Here is a 23,060-nt window from a genome sequence, read left to right on the forward strand (position 1 = left end):
GGAAAAGTAAACCCCAAACAACAAAGAAACCCCAACAACACTTTTGCACCGTGCCCTCTACTCGGATCACATTTTTAGCCTGATTTCCAAAAGGAATTTGATTTATGCCTTATCCTTATTTATGCCCAACCTGGGCCTTTTGAGCTTGTGGCCTCTTTCAAGCAACTTGACAGAAGGGTCGATAGCTGATCTCCCAACAAGCTGACCATGAAAATCAATGGATTTGTGGGAATGAGAGGCTGCCACAGACAGAAGTTCACCAGGTCATCCCTGTTTGATCTATGGACACATTTCCCAGTCAGGGAAAACATATTCATTGTCATGGGAGCAGGGAGGAGGCACAGGGGGCAGGAGGAAGAGGGGAAGGGAAAAGAGACATGGGGAGGAGTGAGGAACAATATTCAGGTCTGGGTTCATGGGCTCTGTCAGCTCTCATGGAATGGCCTCTTCCTTGTCAGCATGGATTTTCCATTTCATGTTCTTTTTTTCATTCTCTAAAGAAATATGGAAATCTCATGGTAAGATTATGGAAATTGAGGCTCTCGGAGAAAATCTAATAATGCCACAGCTGCTCGACCCTGGTAGTGAGGTCCCTTAGACATAACCACGTGCAACATCTGTCCTGTCTGCAGTCACTGAGCAAAGCACTGCTGGAGCAGTCACCCTCTTAAATGTGACAGACTCAGCATCACATTCCCAGATTTTACTGCAGAATAATGCCGTGTAAAGTGATAACTGAGCAGCTCAGAACAACCAAATGCTGAAACAATTCTCTCTCCAAGGCAAATGAGGTGGCTGGGGACGGTTGCCACCAGCACCACTTTGTTTGTCCTGCAGTTGTTCCTTTCCACGACAATCTCTGATCCAGAGCCAACGCACAAACCATTAAATAACTCAGCTGCACTCTTCCCCCAGCCAAATCCTGGCCTTTCCAAATCCAGCCTTTCCACTGGGTGCTTTGGGATGGGAATTGATCCCAAATGTCTCTTCAAGGCCACCAGTTCCAGGACACAGACTTTGCTGAACGTGCTTTTAGAAACCTCTTTAGTCACTGTTGATATTCCCTGTTCCACCAACCGCCATCAAATCCTGGGAATGAGCTGCAGGACACGGCTGAGCCTTTTCAGGCTCAACAAGGAGCGCTCTGAGCTCAGCCCTGTGCTGCTGACACCGAGGTTCAGGTGGGAAGTGACCGGCTCAGGTTCTGCCCAAAGCCAGGGGCAGCAAAGCTCAGGTGGAATGTTCAGTTCTTTTGGGAAAGCTGCAGCTGGAAATGTGGATATGAAACTGTACAGCCAATCCTCATGGCTGCAGCCCTCAGGCAAACTGAATGCACCCTTTCTCCTCCTTTCTGTACTTTTATCCTCTTTTTATCCCGACTTCCTTGCACCAGGAGGCTGAGGTAGATATCTCTATTGGATTAGTTCCAGTTGCTTTGGTTAATTTGCAATTTTAGTTTGATGGGGTTTTTTTGTCTGTGTGCTTTTTGTTGGTTTTTTTTAAGGATGAGATGTGGTTTTGTCTGTTTTGGTTGCTTTTTTTTTGTTTGTAATGGACCTTTTTCTTACACCCACTCCAAAAAGGAATCTTGGTGGCTCTTATATCCAAAGGGAGAATGGAGAAAAGCCTGGTCTTTCCTAGGACAAATATAAACGTGTGCTGGGAGCACTCCAGCAGCTGTCCCAGCCTGAGGAAGAAAACAGGCCAGTTTTATTTCAAACCCTGCACCATGGAGCTCAGTGATCCTGAATTTTCTCATCCCCATGCAATCTGGATGGTGGGAATGCTAAACAGATGTGGACACACAGGGATTGAGTCTGGAGAGTACTGCAGAATTCAAGGGAGTTGAGGCAAAAAGGCCAATATTTACAACAGAAGTATTTACTGTAAACTAAATCCCACCAACATCAGCCAACAGAAGAGACAAACACTGCAGGGATACCTGCAAAGGCACTGGGTTATAGTTTTGTCTTTTTTAAACAGATTAAAACCCAGGCTTTTAAAGTTTTTCCCCCTTTAAAGAGAAAAAAAATTCAAAATACACTCAGAATTACATGCAGTTTTTGGTGCTTAGTGGGATAGAAGTCATCTGTGATGTAATAAAAAAAAATCCCCAAAATTCTAGCAAATCACTTATTATTTTCAATAAAAACACAAAAATATCTCTCACAACCTAAACTGAAAGCATGATTTTGGAGATGTGTCTGGTCTATGTCATATTGATTTAAAACCATCTTATTACTCTAAATGTAGCACTGCATTAGTTATAAGAATGTGGGGATTAACACCTTGGCCAGAAATTTAATGCTGATAGATGTATAAATGTAGATTTATATACTTCACTTAACAGTCTATTAATTCAAAATTAGGTGGATTTCTCTAATTTATAATGGTCTTTTTATATTTAAATAAAATACTGAAATGAGCACAGGATGTTTTTGTACCTTGGGTGTGCACTGGTGTTTCTGGCTGTGTATTGTGATGATATCAGGGTTTTCCCAGGATTTCCAAGGTTGAGAGTGTGGGGTTTTTTGGGGGTTTTTTTGATGTCTTAGTTCCCTGTTGTTATTTGAAAAGCAGTTGCTAAACCAAGATGTTATTGATTTCTTTGCCAAAAGGCAACTAAAAGTTCCACCAGATCCAAACCTTACTATTCCCAATCCTCTCCTTTCCTAAGAAAGCTTCCAGGTCATGGTTATCTATTGGCAGAGCTGGATTAAGATCTGGTAAAGGCTCAACCCAAATTATTGTAACTTTACTCTCAGATTCCTGGAAAAAACTCCTGCTTTTGGGACACAACTCCAAGGCTAGGTCAAGACTACTAAAGAAAGAGGCAGGGAAAGGAGCTTATACATTGTGAAGAAATGCAGTAATAAAATCCAATCTTTCCCTGAAGGAGGAGTTTGCAATACCTGCACCTACAGCAGGTTACGGTAACAGCCTCTGCTTTGTGGGGGGAAATAAACAGCTTTATGTTCCTGACCTCCAGCACACAGCCATGAAATCAGAGTGCAATTGGAGTTATTTGCTGCTTTTTAGATATTCATTTCTCTTCCCTAGTGCTGAAAAGGCCTGGCTGAAGGCAGCTTATACTAGATTAGGCTTCCAACACCTTCATGCATTATAGACTCCAAAGGCTTTTTTTTTCCCTCCGCTCTCACAAGGTGAAAGTGTTGAGTCATTTCTTTTAAAGACCTGATGGAAGTTATTGCTTATTGAATGAAGGAGCTGCTGCTCTAGGCTGGGCTTGGGGAGGCCATCCCAGGCTGGGACTGGGGACGCTCTCCCAGGCCGGGATTGGGGACGCTGCTCCAGGCCGGGCTCAGCGATGCCATCCCAGGCCAGACTGGGGACACTCTCCAGGCCAGGCTCAGCGATGCCATCCCAGGCTGGGTTTGGGGACTCTCAGGCCAGGCTTGGTGACTCTCTCAGGCTAGGCTCAGCAATGCCATCCCCAGGCCGGGATTGGGGATGCCATCCCAGGCCAGACTGGGGACGCTCTCCCAGGCCGGGCTCAGCGATGCCATCCCAGGCCAGGACTGGGGATGCTCTCCCAGGCCGAGTTTGGGGACATCATCCCAGGCTGGGTTTGGGGACTCTCAGACCAGGCTCAGGGACTCTGTCTCAGGCCAGGCTCAGAAATGCCATCCCCAGGCTGGGCTCAGGCATGCTGCTCCAGGCCAGGCTCAGGGATGCTCCATGTCCAGCCACAGCTTCCACATCCCCTCAGGACTCAGCTCCTGGCTTCTTTCTGCTGCTCTGCTCACCCTTCCCCGGTTTAACTGAGCCAGGCCCCAGCAGCTTTTCCGAGATCCTAACGGGGATTACCAGGAGCTCATCGGATGCAGCCATGTGCCAGCAATAATTAGGGTTTTGAGCGCCTGGTGGGAAGGGATTGTCATTTGTGGAGCCAGTCCCTCTAATGGAGAAACAACCCCCGTGCTACGGGAGGGATAATTTGGCAGTTCCAGTCCCAGTGGCTCAGAGACATAAAATCCAGCCTCATCAATGTGTGTAAGATTAGAAGTAATTAGCCCCTATATGGTAAAGTCATCGCTTAGGAACTCAGCGCTGTCTGGGGACTTTGTGTAACGATGCCTCGGGGACAAGTAAGATGGGACCTTTGACTTCAGCGATTTGGAAGGGGCTGGCACCTAATTAAATCTGCAAAGATGCTGTAACTGCATTAAAAGGGATTTTTAAATATGAGCCATATTCCCTCTCACTAAACAAACTAGGTGTATTGCACTCTGGAACAGGGAGAGAATTAATCAAGGGACAGCGAGCCAACAGCTGCTGTGTGGCTGCCAAAAAGAAGATGATACAGGATTATACAGAACTGAAGAACATTTAATAAGAATTGAAGGATATTCACAAGAATGGAAGAATATTTAACAGGTTTTTTGAAGGATGAGGTTTTATTCAGCTGTGGTGAAAACCAAGTGATAACCCTCATTGTAAATCCAAGAGAATGTGGGTTTTTTAAAATCTGCTTCTCCAAATGCTTAACTTATAATAAACAGTGATTGCTTTACATAAATAAAAGCTAATTCTCTTGTAAAAAAATAATATATCATTTACTTTTTCACTCAATAAAAAAAAAAAAAACTTGCAGCTTTTCAAAGAGGGGTACACAGAGCTATTATATTTCTGCTACTGAGCTCCACACAGCACTTCCCATCTTCCTTTTCCTTAAAAAGCCTTGGCACTTTGTACTGGAGAAAGGAAAGATTTTAAGTTCTCTTCTCAGCAATGATTGCCTCATTTATATGATCTATCTTCTCCCAAGGATAAAAAAAAAATCACTGTATAATATTAATATTTTTCTAGCATAACTCAGCCCTCTGCCTTTTGTCAGCGCAGAGCTGCATCCTCAAAGCTTGGAAGGGGAGTGGAGAAGTATTTTAAGGGCATGAACTCAGAGTGGGACAACAGAAACATCCTGATGGCAAAGAGAAAAGAGCACTGGGATGACACAGGGAAGTTTAGACACTTCATCACTCTGCTTAGAAAAGATTAATTAAACAGCATCAGACTCATGGCTAGGCAGGTCAGTGCTGAGAGAAATCACAGTTTAGCCAAAAATCTTCAGTATTATTCTTCTAAAGTCTTAGAAACAATTTGATCTTTGCATTTGTGATGGTGGTAGGACTATAGTTACTGCTTTTATAAAAGAATTGTAAAATTCACTCTGAATTCCTGAGTGAATTCAGGGTTATTTATATTTAAATGATTTATTTTTATTATACTGAAATTATCCATTGTTTGGGCTGCCTATAAACCCGTGAGCTCAGTAATCTTTATTTGAGCCAAACCTGGTGAATAAATCCATTATTTCATAGAACACATCTACAGCCTATGGGACAACTAAAAGCGTGTTATTAGAGTGATCCCAAAAATGATTCACTCAACAAACATCACCCCTCACAAAGCAGCCCCCAGCACAAAGAGGCCACCCTGACAGCTCCCTGGGGATGTGCTTCTGAGCTAATCATACAGAGATTTTGATCATGGGATGGTTTGGCTTGGAAAGGACCTAAATCCCATCTCATTCCACCCCTGCCATGGGAACCTTCCAGTGGTGCTCCCAGCCCCATCCAGCCTGGCCTTGGGCACTTCCAGGGATCCAGGGGCAGCCCCAGCTGCTCTGGGTGATGCACTGAGGACTTCAAACACTGCTGGGCTGTGGAAATGAATCCCTCACCATAATCATGGCTAAATGGATCGGTGCTCTCCCTCAATTACAGCGTGGGCACAGAATGGCTTCTCCTCTGCCCCATTTGGGCAGATCCAGGTGTCACTCCTGGGCACATCCATCCCTGAATAATGCACTTCCAGCAGCAGCTGAGTGGAAAAGCTCCACGGGCTCTTTCTTAACAGGAACAGAAAATTTAACCAGCAACTGTGTTTTTTGTACAGAGCCTTGATGAGCTCGATGGCTCCTCAATCACCACGAGAAAAATCAACAGCAATCAAACTGCTCTGGTATTTCAAACCTTCAAGTGACCTTTCAAGAGGATTTCAGTTTGAAAATACAATATGAGGAAACTCCATGGATTTGGGAATTCATCTTATAGCCAAAGCCTTTGCTAAATGTCTCCTGCTAGAAATGTAGAATAAACAGAAGTGAGGATCAAAGGTAGGGGGGGAAAAATGAAGGGAAAGGTGGGTGGTGACCAGCTGGTGACCTGGGTCAAGCACCTATGTAATTATTTGTCTTCAGTTCTGGGTATTAGAAATGTCCCTCAGCTTTCAGAAGGAAAGAAATCCCAGTTGGACAAACTGGGGGAAAAAGAGGGGCACACAGGAAACAAAAGAAAAACCCACACATGAAAAATAGCCCCACTCTAATGGCACAGGAAAAGGCACTGGAGAGAAGGAAAATAGGGAATTTTACTGGGAAAACTCTGGGGACTGAGGAGGAGGCAGCAAAGAAAACCTGGCTCCATCCACCCCAGAACAGAAGAGCAGTTAATGCTTTTAAAGGTGAGAGGGTTTCCATGGAATTTTTTTTTAATTGTTTTTTTTTTTCTTCCCAGCTAAAAGCTGAAGAAAAGTTGGTTATAAAAGTCTCTGCATTTTTTTGACAGAAGGGGCAGAATTTCAAAGAACAGTGAAGGAAAGCTGCATTTGTACCTGGAGCTTAAAAATAGCAATACAAAGTGAGTTTGAATATGGACACATAGCACAGAAGTGCTGAGTAATCCAGAGTGCTGCTTAAAAGGGATCTTGGTATCACAGGCATCTCAAAATTAGGATGGGATTAAGATATATCAGAAGATAGTATGAAAAAAAAATAATAAACCCAGTATAAATTACCTTGACAGGACTGAAGACCAGGATGACACAGGAGCAGAGCCAGAAATCAAAGAAAATATAAATAAATAAAATAGAGCAGTGCTTCCACATGTTCCTAAACCCATCCCAAATGAACAGAAGTATTCCAGGAAATTATATTTTCCCAGAAGGGCCCAGAAAGGGGAGCATTACTGCAAAATACTGCCACTAAATAGGTTGGGAGTCATCAGCAAGTCAAGAAAAGAAGCAATAGGGTAGAGATGCACTAAAATGACAAAATTTAGAAGATGCATGGGAAGAGGCATGAGGAGATGTGAAGCTCCTGGGTACATTAAAATAGAGTTTTTTCTGCACAAAGCATAATTAAGTCTTGAATCTCAATGACCATAATCAGGATAATGAAGTAACTGATGATCTACAACAAAATCCTACCCTTCCCAAAGAGTAAATTGGTCAAATCACTCCATGACATCATTATTTTAGCATGTATAAACTGAAAAAACTACAACAAAAGGCATTCATAGCTGCAGCCCTCTTTGTTGTATTTTTACAGAGGAATTCTCTGAATGAACAAAACAGAAACAAGTTTATTTAAGCCAAAGCAACATGCACTGGTCTGAGGAGAAAATCTCTGCTCTAAAATAAAAATTAAGTAGTTTATTGAAACACAAAGCAGCACATTCGAGGCTTTTGCTCATCCCATTTATAGGAGGATGTTTTAGAGGGAAAGGCCCCAAGTTTCACAGTCCTTATTGATGTTAGGAAACAATGCCAGATTTATTGTAAGGATTTGTCAGCAGCAGCAGTGAGCTCACTGTGCCCCAATAAAGAGAAAATGTTCATTTACCTGTAACCCCACCCCAGTTAAACCCTTCCTTACCCAACCCTTTGGCTGGACAAAACATGTATTTACCTTATAAAGCTCAAACTCTGCATCAATATTCAGCTAATTGGAGGTTTGCTGTCATTAATTTAGATAATATACATTCATCTCACATAAATAGCTTCTAGCAGCTTCTTTAATTTAACCTTTCCTTTGGCCTCCTTTTTTCACTGTCACACAACCAGCAATTGAGAGCTCACAAATGACCTCCTGTGCCTCAGCCCTGCCATAACAATCCAGGGGAGGAATTTCATAAAACAGATTAAATTCTACAGCGTTGGCTTTGATGAATTAGTAGAATTTGTTCCCTGCAGCTGCTCAGAGTTAATCTTTGATTTTTAGCTGAGTGTTAGAAGGAGTAAACCAGGGACATGTTGCAGTTTTGACACCTTCATGGCTGAAATGGAAATAGAGCCACAGCATCCACAGAAGCAAAACTTTTAAAGATTTTTGCCTTTTGTCTCTCTTATCTCACTGCTTAAAACAATATCTGAGGAGGGACTTCCCATGACAAAGTGTTTCTATATGCATTTTGAGATTATTACAATTATTCTATAATGATTATTCCTTCCTGCCTGGTGTCACATCACAATGAAGCAGAGCTGAGAATCATTTTCCCCACAAAGCTTCAAAGGTGGCAAATGATCCCAAGGTAAAAAATGAGCTCCAGCACAGCAAATCAACCAAAATGTTTTGTTCAACATTAAATTATTATTCACCATTTAAATTAAGGATTGCAAGGGAAATTCATTCTGAGCCTTTTCCATTTCCCTCATACTCACATTTTGGCTAATGAACCAAGAAAGCAATTAGTGAAACATCTCAATTTATAGCAGGTTGAGGTAATCTTGAGCCAGGGCACAGTTAAAACTCCTGCACTGTGAAAAGGAGACTTTTCATCTCCTGAAGCAGCTCTGGGGAGTTAATGAGCCCTCCTGACACAGAGATCAGCAATGGCACAATTTATCATTTCTGGATCCCTGGCAGTGCCCAAGGCCAGGCTGGATGGGGCTGGAGCAGCTGGGACAGGGGAAGGTGTCCCTGCCATGGCTGGGTGGGATTTCAGGCCCCTTCCAACCCAAACCATGGGAGCACAGCAGGGATTTCCACAAGATACAGAATTTTTTGAGGCATTTATCCCATCCAGCTCAGTTAAACACTTCCAACACAACATCTGGGAACAGCCCATGCAAAACCCCACAGCACTGTGGTGTGCACTTCTCATTTCCCAGCTCCAGAGGGATTTCATTTCTGTGGGAGATCATCTCCATGGATGATCCTTCTGTGCCATCCCAGTGGGAAAAAGGGAGAAGCAAAAGAAGGGGAGCACTTAGATGGGAATGGAGCCTGCCTGACTCACACAGAGTTAATGAGCTCCAGAGCAGGACACAATTCAGGAGCTGGACACACTCAGATCACTACAAAAATGCAATAAATTATTCGAGCTGCTCAAGCATTATTGAGCTGCAATCAACAGATCACTCACAGAAAGAAACCAGGAGTTGTGAACAGCTTAATGCAAACGACTTTTCAGCACAAAAATGGAATAAGGAAAACAAGGCTGCATAAGGAGCAGGATACATTATTGAAAATACAGTGGCAATAACATAACTTAGTGGTGCACTGCAGTATTTTGCCTAGTAATGATTTGTATCTGTAAAATGTTAAGGGGACCTAAGTTGATTAGGTATATTTGTTATTTTAAGATTTTATGATAATACTTTATGATAGATACTCCTATAACAAGGATTTGGGAATGGGCAATAAACATGGGAAGTGGAATTTTCTTGTTTGGTTTGGTTTTTTTTTTAAATTCTGTGCATCAATAACCACAACTTGGCTAAAAAAGGAAATAATTAATTCCAGCTCAAAGCTCCCCCTGAAGCTTGGGCTCAATTGGATGCTGGGTGGTAAAATCAGCCTCTCCCTTTTCCTTAGAATAGCAAAGAAAAAGGAGAATGAACTTGACATTATTTACAGCAATGGTTTTCTTAGGAGAAGCATGAGACTGGGTAATTGAGTCAGGAATAGGAGTGGAGGTCTCCTGTGACAGTCTGTAATTGGCAGAGTTCCAGTTAAATGCAGCAGATATGGATTAAATTCATATTTTGAATGCTGGGATAGTGCCTGGATCATACCTGGCCTCCAGACCTCTGGAGAGCTGCTCCTCACTGCAGCTTGGTCCTTCCACTCTGAGACAGAGAACATTAACCAAAAACTACACAGGTAATTCTGCACTTGGTGCTGAAAATATTTCATTTAGAGCTGCATCAAAAATTCCATCCCCTTAGCAACCAGGAGATCCCTGCTCAAAGCAGCGATGGGGAAGATGGGGCTCTGGGAACCTGAGAGGCAAACAAGGATTCTGTGGGTGTGAAATTGTTGGCAATTATGTCTGAGCACTGGCTGAACATGTTTTTGCTGAATGTGTTCAGATTTACTGGAGGAATTGGCCTGAAATATTTACTGAATTCTGGGAGGCGTGATTCAAATAAACTCTGTTCGAGACACTTGTACTGCACAGAGACTCTGGAGCCCAGGGAGAGCTCTGGACATGTCAGACACCAAAACAATAACAAATTAAAGAAAGGAATTGGCTCAGGAAATATTACTGCTAGGTCCTGAAAACAAGCTAAAATGGAGTTTCTACCTGAGGAGCACAAAGGGAAAGAGAAAGAACACAAGAAGCAATAAAGTGGATTTGGATGTGGCAGAGCACCTCGCTGCAGATCCACACAGGAAATGAGCACAGCTGATCAAGACTAAATCCATGGTGTCCTGCCATGCCCATCCAGGCTGGAAGGGTTGGAAAGGAGTCCTGGGATGAGGGCAAACATCCCTTCCTCCCTCATCTGCCAGAGCTGGGGCAAGGCTCCATTTACCAGCCTGGAAACACAGGCAGCAGCACAGGTTTCCTCACAGCTCAGTGTCCAGGTTTCTCTCCTCTGGATCTCACTGACCTTTCTGGTGGAAGCAGCCACCACAACAGATCTTTCACTCTGCACAAGCCACAAATCCCACATCCAGCCCTCTTCCCTTGGAGGTTTCCACGAGCCTTCCCAGAGCAGTGTGCTTGATCATGGAGAGGTTTGCAGGGAACTACAATTTAGGATGGGGACACAAGCAGGCACTGTGGGAGTCACAGAATCTTCAAATGGTTTGGGTTGCAAAGGACCTTAAAGGCCACTTGATTCCACCTCCTGCCATGGGCAGGGACACTTTTCCTAATTCAGTGGTCCAGGAGCTGTGATTCCACCCTGCTGCATCCCCTCCTCCCTGTGCAGCCTCACAGGGGGGAGCAGCAGCAGCAGCAACACGAGTGGGGCCCTTCTCAGAGCCCCCCAGGGAGCCCTGAGCAGGAGAAGACCCCCTGGTTTCATGGAAGAGGGCTCAGAGATCCATTTCCAAGCCCTTTTATCTTCCCACCTGCAGGAGAACAAGACCTGCAGTGGTGTTTGGCTCCTGCATCCTCCTCCCACACACAGTACCCAGGCAGCCCTCGTTTCCCGGAGGACAGGAGGAGGAGGAAGCTGTTTCTGATCCCCCAGCTGCTGGGGGAGGCTCTGAGTGCTGCTCAGGGTGGCCTTTGGGCAGCACAGCAATGAACAAATTCCCATCCACCACAGAGGAGTCCAGAGACCGAAGCGGAGCTCCAGCCAAAATCCTGCTCTCCTGCCTCCACAAAAGGAGGATGCAAAAAGAAGATGAAACCTTTCTTAATGATCTCCTGGTGCCACTGTGAATGTGGGTACCAAGGAGACAACAGGAGTGTGGCTGTGGTAGGGATGACTCCCCAGGCCACAGCTGAATTTTGTGTTTAAGGCAAAGCTGCAGCTCCTTGGATGAGGAGCAGGTCATTTACCCAAACATAAAAATAAGTCTTTGAGCACAGAAGCATCTTTCTGCTACCTTACCCATAAACTCCAGATTAATCTGCTGTTCTAAGGTGTTTATAGGTAATATCATGAGAGTTTCCTTTTAAAGAGTTTTATTTTACAGCTAAATTGCCTGCTTGTGTTCCAAAATCTCAGCTACAAAGTTCTACAGATTTTGGGGGAGTCTGCAGGATTGATGTGCTCAATTTCTGCCTCTCAGACTGTACTATCTGCTTTTTTCAGTCATCCTGATATGAGGCATTTCTCCAGGAAGGTGATTTTCCTTCCTGTTCACCATATCTCTGGCAGAAAATGCATTTTAGTGAACTAATTAAATAGAGTTGGATTGTACATCAAATATCAGTAATAATATCAGGCACTAACGTTCTGGCTGCTGTGAGAACAGGTTGCAATACACATTGTACCTGTAATACATCACTGGGATAATGATTTGATGCATCTGTGCAGTTAAATCCTTCCTTGGCAGACCAGCAAGCAAAAGACTGGAAAATATTTATGGGAAAGAGGATACTGGAATGGTGGAGGGGAAGGATCCTCCTCCATGTGCTGTCCTTCCCTGGATTTCTCCTCTCAACCACAATCCCAGGGCTTGTATGAGGCTGTTTCCCCAATTTTTTCCTCCTTTTCTGACCCTCCAGAGTATGAGCAGTTCTCCTTTTCTGTATTCTACTTATTAATTATTATTAATTAAACTCCTGCTTAATTAAAGTCTAGTGTATCCCAGAAAAACCTGATCTAAACCAGCTAATGTTTTTAAATATGCTTTTCCCCCCCTCCCAAAGGATTCCCGAGTCCTTCACAAGCTACAACCACAGAATGATTAAAATGAAAGCTTTTCTTGAGTTCAGTTTTAATTCTGTGAGAGTTAATTTAATAGAGCAGAAGACACATTGATAACTTGCCCTCACTTCCCATTTCTTTGGAATAAAAATAGGGAGATCTTAGCTAAGCAAAACAATGTCCCCTGGAGAGGAAATTCTTGAGATGCTCAAAATGCAGCACCTGTAGGCAGTGCTTCTTCTCAAGTGCAGAGAAATAAAAAATTGTATTTTTTTGGGAACAAAGTTCACAGAATTCTTTTGGAGAATGCTAAATCGAATTCCTTCTTCATCAAGCTGTGACTTCCCCCAGATCCAGAATACTGAGTTTCAATGACCCACTCATCCTCTAATGCCCATAATTCCCAAAAAATAGCCATGAAGAGAAGCAAAAAGTATTAAATATAATAATAAAAATATAATGGACTCCTATCAATTGTCACTGTCCACGTTCACTTGGGCACTGGGGGATGGAAGCACAAGACTCACATCCATCTCCATTAATATTTTCAGCCAAAGGTTAAAGAACAGTAAAACAAACTAAGCTGTCAGAGAAAATACATATTAGCATTTAGATTAACAGTTATTATCTCCATTTCCCATCAGAAGACAACAGTGAAATATGTGATGATGGCTTCAGATATTTTTTCAGAAAGGTTAAGGGGTCCCTGGATTCAAAGGGCTGGGAAAGGCTGGCCTGGGAGATAAATGGCCTGGCCCAGGCATGTGCTGTGCATCCTCAATACATCTGGACTCTGGCTGGAATTAAAATTCATATTGCAGCAGCAATTAAAAGACAGAAGTAGGTCAGGAGCTGTTGTTCAAGGCAATGTGCAGGCAAGGAAAGAGAGGAAAAAACCTGAAGCAAGCAGGGTTTGCCTGCAGGACAATTCAGCCTCGAGGAACTCAGGCTAAGGTAACAATGAGAGGATGAAACAGGGAGAGTTTGGGTGGTTCAGTTCTGGGCTCAGCAGGCAGAGGCTGCTCCCACCGGGCAGCTCCCAGGCTGCACCGTGACATCAACTCTTATTTTCCATGGATCAAGTATTTTATTGTCCAAGAGATCCTCCAAGTGCCCTCCCTGGTGTGTCACACGCTGGGACAATGCCCATTGTGGGAAACACAAGCAGCTCCAGGCACGGAAAATAGGAATAAAACCACATTGCTTCAATTGCTGCTTGGAAAACAGAGGAATTTGGTGCAGTCACCTGCAGGCTGCTCCTCTGCTTTTGCAATGCTGCACAATTAAAGCAGGTGGGGGATTTCATGGGCAGCTCAGTTTTAGTCCACATAAAACTGAGCAAAGTGAGACCCAGCCACCTAATGTTGATTAAACTTTGCTTTCAGCATATTCTATTCTTAAACGTGTTCTGTTAACCAAAACTACACCAGAAAAATGTTCCCCCCCATTCTGTAAGAATTTGCAAGGGAACTTTGCCTGTTAAACTTTGATTTTTATCCAGAAAGGGAATTTAAAAATAATTTTAAATGCTCCAAAGAGCAGCAGCTGCTTTCAGAAGAGGCAGAAGCTCTCCATGTGTGGCCCTGGGCTCTGCCTTGCCCTGCTTCCCATGGGAATTTCCAAGCCAGGCCCTGCCAGGTATGTCCCCAACCCGCCCAGCTGTTTGTGCTCAGCCTCCCAAATCCATTCCCATGCTGGCAGCTCCAGTGGCACTGGAAATCCAGAGCAATAGAAGCAGAAAACTAAATGCAATCAATTAAACCCAAACAGATTTGAAACCCAATCCCAGAGGTGTCCCAGAGCACCCACGGGGACTCTGGCCAGAGTTACCTTCTGCTGCTAAAACTGATTTTTTTCCCACATGTTCATGCTACAGACACAAGGGAAAATGTATCCATATTCTCTTGACTCCATTCTTCCAAAAAACAGCCAAAGTAATTGTCAATGGCTAATTTTGTCACTGGTTCTTGTGTGTTTTCTGCACTGTTTTGTCCTCTCCCAACATCAATCCTGCACTGATGGGTTTAATCACCAGCAAAGGTTTCTACACCTCATTCCACCTCCTGCCTTGGGCAGAAAAGACATTTTTAGTTATTTGTTGTACAAGCCTATGCAGGACACTAATAATTATTAATGGTAACACTCAAGTGGGGGTACCACACTTAGAGCTGATTTTACTTTGCAGGGAGGGGAGGAAAGAGAATCCCTTTTCACAGAGAATATTCCTCACAGGAGTTTTCCCAGCTTGTCCCAGGTGCTCAGTGGATTGCCAGGTGTGTGACTGAGGTGTTACAGCATCACCCAATTAACACAGTGATTAATGCACAGCGCTGATGGCAATCTGGGACAGGTTTGGGGCTGTCCTCTGCTCAGCACTCCCTCCCCAGGGATGCAGAAATGTCTCAGGAAACAAGAGCAGAGTTGGAGAAGAGCAGAACACCCATGAAAACATCCTGGGGGATGAAAATATCCTGGGGGATGTTGGGGTTGGACCACAACCAAACTCTGCTCCTCCAGGCCTGGCTGCTCCCAGGCTGGGATTTCCAGCACAGGAACTCGTGGAGGGCAAAGGAAAACTTTCATTTTAAAGATTTGTGTTGCAGTTTTATTCACCTGCAGCCATGCATTAAATACAACATGGACACTCACACCAGCTCAGCTTTTGCACTTAAAAATCACAAGATCATGGAATAATTGACCCTGGAAAGGACCTCCAAGTCACAGGATCACAACATCAAGGCTGGAAATTACCTCCAAGATCACCATGTCCAAACTTTGACCAAATACCAACCATGACAACGAGAGACATATGAATGACACATCAATAATCACAGAAAACACTTTTTTTATACACAATTTGCACAAAAAAAACCCAAATCAGCGATTCTACATCACTGTACACACAATTTTTGACACCAAATGGGCTGAACCAGTCCAGACCACATTTTGGTCAAGTTTGAAAAACTTTTCAAGAAATTTGCTTGAACAGCCACCTCTAAAATTCTCAAAAAGTAATAAAAACTAAAATAGGCACTTGACCTGTGCCCAATGCCAGAAGAAGATCCTCAAATAAAAATTGCTGCATGTGTGGTTTGGATTTTTATAGATATAACTCAGTAAAGAGGAACAGATGTAAAAAAATGTACCTTCAAAATTTATAAACTTCAAATTAATGTGCAACCAAGGGCTTGTGGGGGTCTCCAAGGATTAGGAAATGTCCATGAGCAGGATTCAAGGACAGAAAGGGATTTCCCTGGAGAGAATTGATGCTCCTGCTGGGACTCTGCATGGAGTAAGAGAAGGGAAATGCTGCCCAGGGCCACTCCAGCCTCTCCCAGCTGCCACTTTGCCCCTCCAGCCCTTGGCACTGGGGTTATTTTATGGCTTCCAGCTCTGTGCTGTCTGTGAGAGCAATGTAACCTCAGCATTAAACTGCTTCTGTAGCAAAGAAAGGCTGATAATCCAGCAAACCTCATTTTTAAATATAAACTGCCAGGTAAGAAAGCTGATGGAAGAAAATCAGCTCGTCCTTGATAGCTCAGTGCAACAACAAAAAGCCAACAGAGACTTAATGCAAACTTCACTCAAGACTAAGTTTTTAATTCCATCTGGAATCATCATCCAGTGCATTTTCACTTGTAATTTTTTCTATTTTTCCCCCTTTCTGGGTGCTCAGAAGAGAGTTTTCCCCCACAGGGAGCATCTTAGCAGAGCAGTGACTGCAAAGGGTAACTCCCCTCCAGCCCACCAGTGCTGGCAGCAGTGCAAACACAGAGCAGCAGGAGCAGTTCATGACTATTTATACTCCACAGCCCCATCCTGCTGAAAGCTTTTAAGTAATTAGTTTTCCTCATTAACAGATGCTCTGCCTGGGGAAGGGCACGCAGGTGCTTCCAAACCCCATCCTGGATTACAGGGCAGCAGCACATGGGCTGGGAGGGCAAAGCTCAGAAATGCTGAGCTGGGCCAATGAAAAGGGCAACAAAACCACCACATTTATTAAAAAATGTGTCATTCCTGCAAGATCACAGAACATCACAGCAATAAAAAACATTCCCAGGACATTATCACAACCCCCTTGTATTTAAATAAGACGGACAATATTTATCAGCGTCACTTTCAGGGAAACCCAAATATACTTTAAGGGCTACCAGGAGTTTTTTTTATGCTAAAGTTGCATCCTATCCTAAAAGGAAAAGCAAATTTTATACATCCCATGGGCCAAAAAGTGATTTGCAAACACAGGGAAGAGGGAGAGCCAATAAAACACGTGGGGTTTGTACCTTCTCCCTGCCACATCTCATCCATTATCCCATTTTTCTCTTTCACACGTTCAGAGGCAAAACGGACATCAGGTAAAGCCTAATTTAATATTATCACTAATGCATTCAAACACATCAGCAAGAGCTGTGTTGTTAAAATGGCACTGCAGAATAAAAAAACAGGTAAAACATTGTTATCTCCTTGGAAAAGCTGGGCCTGGTGCTCCAGCACCCACTGATGGCTATTGAAAGCACCAGGATTATTTTCCTGAATAAGAATTACTCCCATGATTAAGGAGTGCAGGATTACATCCATTCTTTGCATATCTCCTGTTATTTACATATCCCTGCTTTCACCTCTTGCTTTTTTATTATTAGTTTGTTGGTTTTTTTTTCTTTTAACACAGGGCATTTAATTACTGTTAGCACCAGATATCATTGTGCTGGACTTTTATCCCTTCAAAACTTGGCTGGGTTTTGGATGCCAAATATGAAATGCTTTTGTGATCAAAACAAAAGAAATAAAGCAGAAGCAGCAGAATCTGGAGTATGCAATTAAAAACAAATAAAAAGAGAAGGAACTTGTTATCCACAATCAAGGCTTATTCATGATTCATCTCACATCCCTGCTCCTACCCATGGCCCCTGCTCTCGGGAGCTGATTGTTTTTGTATCAATTTTTTAACTGTGCCAAGGGCTGAGTTACCTGAGAGCTCCCAGGCACTGCTGACAGGATCACTGCTGGAAAATAACAGCACTCAGACAGTTGAAACAAATATTATAGGTAGGCTTGCTGTTAATGATTAATAAAAATACTTTGATGTTTTTCACCTTGTAAAGAAGGGGTGAGAGTTGCTTTAGTTTGTCACTGCCACGTGCTTTACATATAAAATATGTCTCCTTCCTATCCTTAGGAAAACCAAGTTACTTTTGCACTACTTTATGGTAAAAAAGAATGTTTAATGCAGTATTATTAATTAAGAACTTAGTGCAGGTCTCAGCTCATGTCCTCAACCCAAGGAGAAATGTATCTAACTGAATAAAAAAACACCACCACAAGTTAAACTTCCAACAGGGAACCAACTCGGTTTTTTATGGAAAACAAAACTCCTTTCAGGTTCTCACATTTGACACCGAATTACATTAATCTCAATTTGGGGAACAACATAAAGGGAACATAAATATCTTTAGTTTTAGCAGCGTGCCACAGGGGGAGGGGTTGAAAACTTAAATACCACCAGATAGTTTTGGATGGCTTGATCATAATTTTAGTGCAGTTCTGAAAGTACTGCTTACATATTTCCTAAAAAGAAAGGAACCTCCTGCCTTTTTTAAGCTGTAAATCAAAAAGGAGAGAGTTTTTAGGAGCGGCAGCAAAGAGAAAGGAGCTGGCAGAAGGCTCAGAAACCCTTGAAAAGCGTCCCAAACTCACCGAAAGGCCCCGTTCCCCTGCAGCTCCAGGATGTGCCCAAGGGCTGCGCGTCCCGGGAGCGCTCGGGCATCCCCCGCGGGATGCGCCGCTGCCCGGAGCCGCTGCCCGGAGCTGCCAGCACATCAATTATTCACCCTCCAGAGCCCCAGCAGCTGCTGCTGCCACGCCAGAGCTCACTGCGAGCTTTGGATCCCGGGAAAAAACTGATTTAAACCCCCGCGGATGGGAAAAGCTGGGCGCGCCCGCTGCGCGCAATTGGTGTGGCGGCTGTGCCCCCCTCACCCTGGGGCTTTAGGAATTCATTTTCTTGATTTAAATGTTGAACTTGTCTCCCTCTAAGTGTTCTCCAGCAAACATCCAAATATGCTGCTCGCACATATTTCTGTAATGACCTCCCGGGCTTTTAAATAGCGAACACCTGTTAGCTAAAATGTTTCTGTTCACCAAAATGTTCCTGTTCTAAGCATGACAAGGGGAAAAAAAAGCGTAGTAAATTCCTAATTTACTTAAAAATCCATTGCAGGGTTATTTTTGAAATTATGTTTTGAAGGTGATATTTTTCACTGGGGTGTTTTAATTTTTATTGCAAATTTTTTAAATAATCAGTAGTAGCACCATTCTTCTCCTCGGTGTTTGCCATCTAGAAATCATTAATAACTGAATATAATAACAATTTAATAATCATCCTGCTGATAATTGATCCCAAGACTAATGATGGAACACAATGGAGGATTTTTAATCATTTACCTGTGTAGTTATGTAATGCCTTAATGTGGTAAACAAAGATTGACATAATTTCCTTTAATGCTTCTCTAAGAGCAGCACTGGGATATTGCATTAATTTTGGTATCCATATTCTAAATAGAACTATAGAAAAACACTGCTCAGAAATTACTTGAACCCACTAGGAAAATTAAAAATATGTGATTTAACCCGGTTTGTTGTCCAAAAGGATACTGAGAGTTAATTTGATTACAGTGCACCAAGGGTTTTTCAAGGAGAAAATACCTCAAAGTACTTGTGAGGTAGATATTTCTTTGGAGACAGCGATTACCTGCTACAGAAATGTTCTGAGTACACCAGTGACCTCTGCATTTCTTAGATATCTTTCTAGAAAATATGCTTTCACCAAACAAACAACAAAATTCACAGAACTTAAAATGCAGAGAACATAACAGCAGATTCCTTTAAATCTTTTTAGAATTGCATTGTGCTCACGTTGCTCATCGAATCTCCAGTACCTTCCCATCAGCTGCACGTGGTGATTTTAGCAATCTTTAAATTACGAAAAAAATGTACAATGATTTCAGGATTTCACCCAGAGAACCATGACATTGTAATGCAAATGAGGCTGATGAATGTTTCATGGCAGACTTCAAAATGTTTGCTGCTGAGCCTTTCTAGAGCAGCCCAGGTAGATGCACTTTTCCTCCCACCTTTTTCTCATTATTCCAGTTAGGATAAGAAATAACAACTTGGGGCACAAGGATGTGAAATAATTTGATTTTCCTTGAGAATTATAAATGAAGCTTATTTCTGCCTCTAATATTCTGGCTCTAGACAGGTTTAGACTGAGAAAAACACAACTTTATTCAGTGTTTGATGTAGATGGGAGCGAGTGACTTTTAAGACTTTGATCACCAGCTTTAAACTGCAGCAGGGACAGAAGGGTTTGTCATTATCTGCTGGATTTTGGCACAAACCAGGATCTGCTGTTCCTTTCCAGATTGCAGGTGCACTTTGGAGGTGCTGATTACAGAGATCTCTGCTGAGGTCACCCCCTCCTATGGCAGACTTGTGACAAGGGCCAAAGAAAAATGTGTTTTCACCTGAACTGAATGCTGGAAATGTCCTTTAGGATGTGAGCAGCATGAAAGGAAAGGTTAAGCTGCAAGGAAGGAGATAGCCAGGCAGATATTGGCCAAGCCAGCCCTTGGAAGCGTTTCCCAGCCCAAATCCACTCCTGATTCTGAATTAAATGATATCTCTGGCTGCAGCTGGGCAGGGGATTATGCAGGTCCATATCAGCTCCAGCCCCGGAGCTGGCTCATCCTTCCAACCCTCCAGAGGTCTCCAGGTGGATGGAGAACAGCAAAGAGTGCAAAGGGGCACGGAGAAGGGAAAGGGAATTGCTGTCTGTTGGTGCTACATGAGTTTTGCCTGGAAAAAAGATGATTGACAGAGTTGTAGCTCAGAGCCCCTGTTCAGACAGTGTCACATATGCAAGTCAGTGACAAATTATGCTTGACTGTGCTTGAAAGCTGCAGAAATGTTGAGTAGCACAAGCAGGGAGATGGGGTTCCTATCCATTGCCATCAAAATATCATCTTTTAGTGCTGTTGACAGTTTAATAGCTACTTCTGGGTGGTGGAGAGCATTGTGAAGTGCTGCCACTGTATTATTAACCCAGGCTGGAGCTTCCCTGCAAATCAGAGTGAAAATCCACGCAAATGGAACTTCTGAAACAGCTGTAGATTAAAGGTGTGCTGGTCACAACAGGAACTGTATTTCTCTGTCTGCATCTCAGGGGGATCCAGTAACTTTTCAACCCCTGATTACATTATTATATATTTTCTGATGTCACAGAACCATTAACGTTGGAAAAGACTCCAAAACCATTGAGTCCAGCCATTAACACTGCCACATCCACCACTAAACCACATCCCTGAGCACACCCAGGGGCAAATTCCATTCCATTTAAAAAATCCAGATGACAGAACCCTGCTCAAATCAAACATTTTTAATTCCATTTGTCTCCTCGAGGCAGCTGAGGTGGGATGTGGATGTGGGGCTGCAGGATACAGTGTGTGAATCTGCACTGCTCATGAGAAAATGCAACAGTGCAAAGTTGCACCCGTGGATCCAACTGCCTGAAATAATTCCTGGGATATACAGAGCTGTGCCACATCTTGGAAATGGTTGGCAGGGCCTCAGTCTGCCACAGTTCAGAGCAGATTTGTGTAATATTACACAGCCTCAGCGTATCCTGCGGCTGGGGAGGGACACGGTGATGGTGTAACCACAGAAAAGGTTTGGGATTCAGCAGATTGGAGTGTGACTGTCTATTGATACCTTTAAATTAGCTCTCACTGTGGTATCTGCTTTCTGTCAAGGTGCTGCAGGAAATCAGTGAGATGCATCAGGGAGGGCAGTGAATCAATTCCCTGCTCTGCCCGGGGGCTGACCCTTCCCTGTTGGCTGTTTCCCAGCTTGTCACCTCACTTATTTCCCTTTTTTTCCATTGCTCCTTGGCACCCCTGGCAGGGAATGTGTTCCCTGCTGGGACACCTGTCTAGGACTGCCACCTCCCCATGGTGGCACCCGCCCGAGGTGGCTGAGCTGACTTTGGGGTGAGACTCTCAGCATTTTCACTTTGTACTTAGCACTGGTGAGGACCACCAGGAATCCTGTCCCAGTTAGGAGTCCCTCGCTCAAGAAAGGACATTGAGGGGCTGGAGAATTCCTGAGGGAGCTGGAAAGGGGCTGGAGAATTCCTGAGGAGCTGGGAAGGGGCTCAGGCTGGAGCAAAGGAGGCTCAGGGGGAATTTCTGGCTCTGCACAAGTCCCTGGCAGGAGGGGACAGCCGGGGGGATTTGGGATCTGCTCGCAGGGAACAGGGACAGGAGGAGAGGGAATGGGCTCAGGATGGGCCAGGGCAGGTTCAGGGGGAATATCAGGAGGAATTTCTCCCTGGAAAGGACTGGAAGCCTGGGAACAGGCTGTTCAGGGAGGTGGTGGGATCCCCTTTCCTGGAGATGTCCAAGGAGCTCTGGGCTCTGGGCTGGGGATAAGCTGGGGATGAGGCACAGCTTGGACTCGATGATCTTGAAGGTCTTTTCCACCTGAAATAATCCTGGCATCCTGAGACACCAAACGTGGCTCTTCTGGCACGTGGCACCAAGAGGGGCAACGCTCCAGCACAGCCCCAGAAATGCTCCCAGGACTGCCAAAACACGTCCTGCTGGCACATTATTCCCCATCTGGGTTTTTGTTGGGTTTTTTGGTTTTTTTTTTGAAGTCTCAGAAAAACAGAGCATTACAAAAACGTCAAGCTGTGAGAAGAAAAGTCAAAAGCCAGAAAATTCCAAGTTAATGCTGACTCCTTAATTCACATCATTAACTCGGAGGCACGGCTGAAGTCTGGGCAGCAGCCCCAGCTGAACTCTGCTGGGATGTGGATTTGCACATCCAAGGGAGCACAGATTCCTGTGTGGATGCAGGAGGGAAACTGGGACTGGCTGAGGGAAGGGGCTGGATGCCCCTGGAATGGGGGGAAAAAAAAAAGAGAGGCAATGGAGAGACAGATTTCCTGAAAAATGAGGTGGGGGAAGGCAGGTGAGAGAAGAGATAAGCTCATCCCAGAGAAGAAAAAGATTAAGGACGCTGACAAATGAGGGAGCCAAGACATGAATTAAAAGGTGGGAAGGGAAAGGCAGATACTTAAATGAGAAAAATAGGGGATAATTGTGAAAAAGGCAAAAACAAGAGGAGTGAGAGGAGAGCGACTTGGACAGGGGTCTGGGATGGATCTGGCACAAAGCTGGGGACTGCAGTGAAAGGGGAAGGAGAACAATGATCTCTCAGAGAGAGAGAAATGCAATTAGGGCTGGGAGAGACCAAAGAAGAAAAATGAAGAGGAAAAAAGGCTCAGGTTTGGTGGACAGAAGAGTCAGGGCATTTGAGACTCCCTGTCTTGGAAGGCAGAGCAGGACTGCAGCTCCCATCCCTCTCTGATCGTGCTAGCTGAGCCCTGGCCTTCATTTCTGCTTATTATTTCAAAAAATTCAAATTACACAAGAGAAACAGAGACAAAACCGATCGTTAAGGCTGCAAATGAAATATCCAAATATTCCAAATGGAAATGCGAAGAAAATTGAGGAGGGAAGGGGTTTTGCAAATCCTGTGATACATAAATATATATATTGCTCTTCTGCTGAAGATCTTAGAGCACTCTGGCTCTTTGAAAATACACACAGCTGGATACTTACATTTAATTAAATAGTTTTTAA

General features: G+C 43.8%; 1 protein-coding gene across 2 annotated transcripts in view; it reads right to left on the reverse strand.

Moving 5' to 3' along the window:
- Nucleotides 1–23,060, reverse strand: part of C6H10orf90 (chromosome 6 C10orf90 homolog) — a 95,066-nt gene that overhangs the window by 39,340 nt on the left and 32,666 nt on the right. Inside the window, exon 1 of one of the 2 annotated variants that reach the window (XM_058841873.1) lies at nucleotides 18,052–18,306. The exons of the other annotated variant lie outside the window; for it this stretch is intronic. Coding sequence (XP_058697856.1) covers nucleotides 18,052–18,121 — 70 coding nt within the window. The 5' untranslated portion in view covers nucleotides 18,122–18,306. Of the gene's footprint in view, nucleotides 1–18,051; nucleotides 18,307–23,060 lie in introns of those variants that run through there. 2 annotated transcript variants of the gene reach the window in all.

This window comes from Poecile atricapillus, chromosome 6 (genome assembly GCF_030490865.1).
Source record: "Poecile atricapillus isolate bPoeAtr1 chromosome 6, bPoeAtr1.hap1, whole genome shotgun sequence".
NCBI classification, from domain to species: Eukaryota; Metazoa; Chordata; class Aves; order Passeriformes; family Paridae; genus Poecile; species Poecile atricapillus.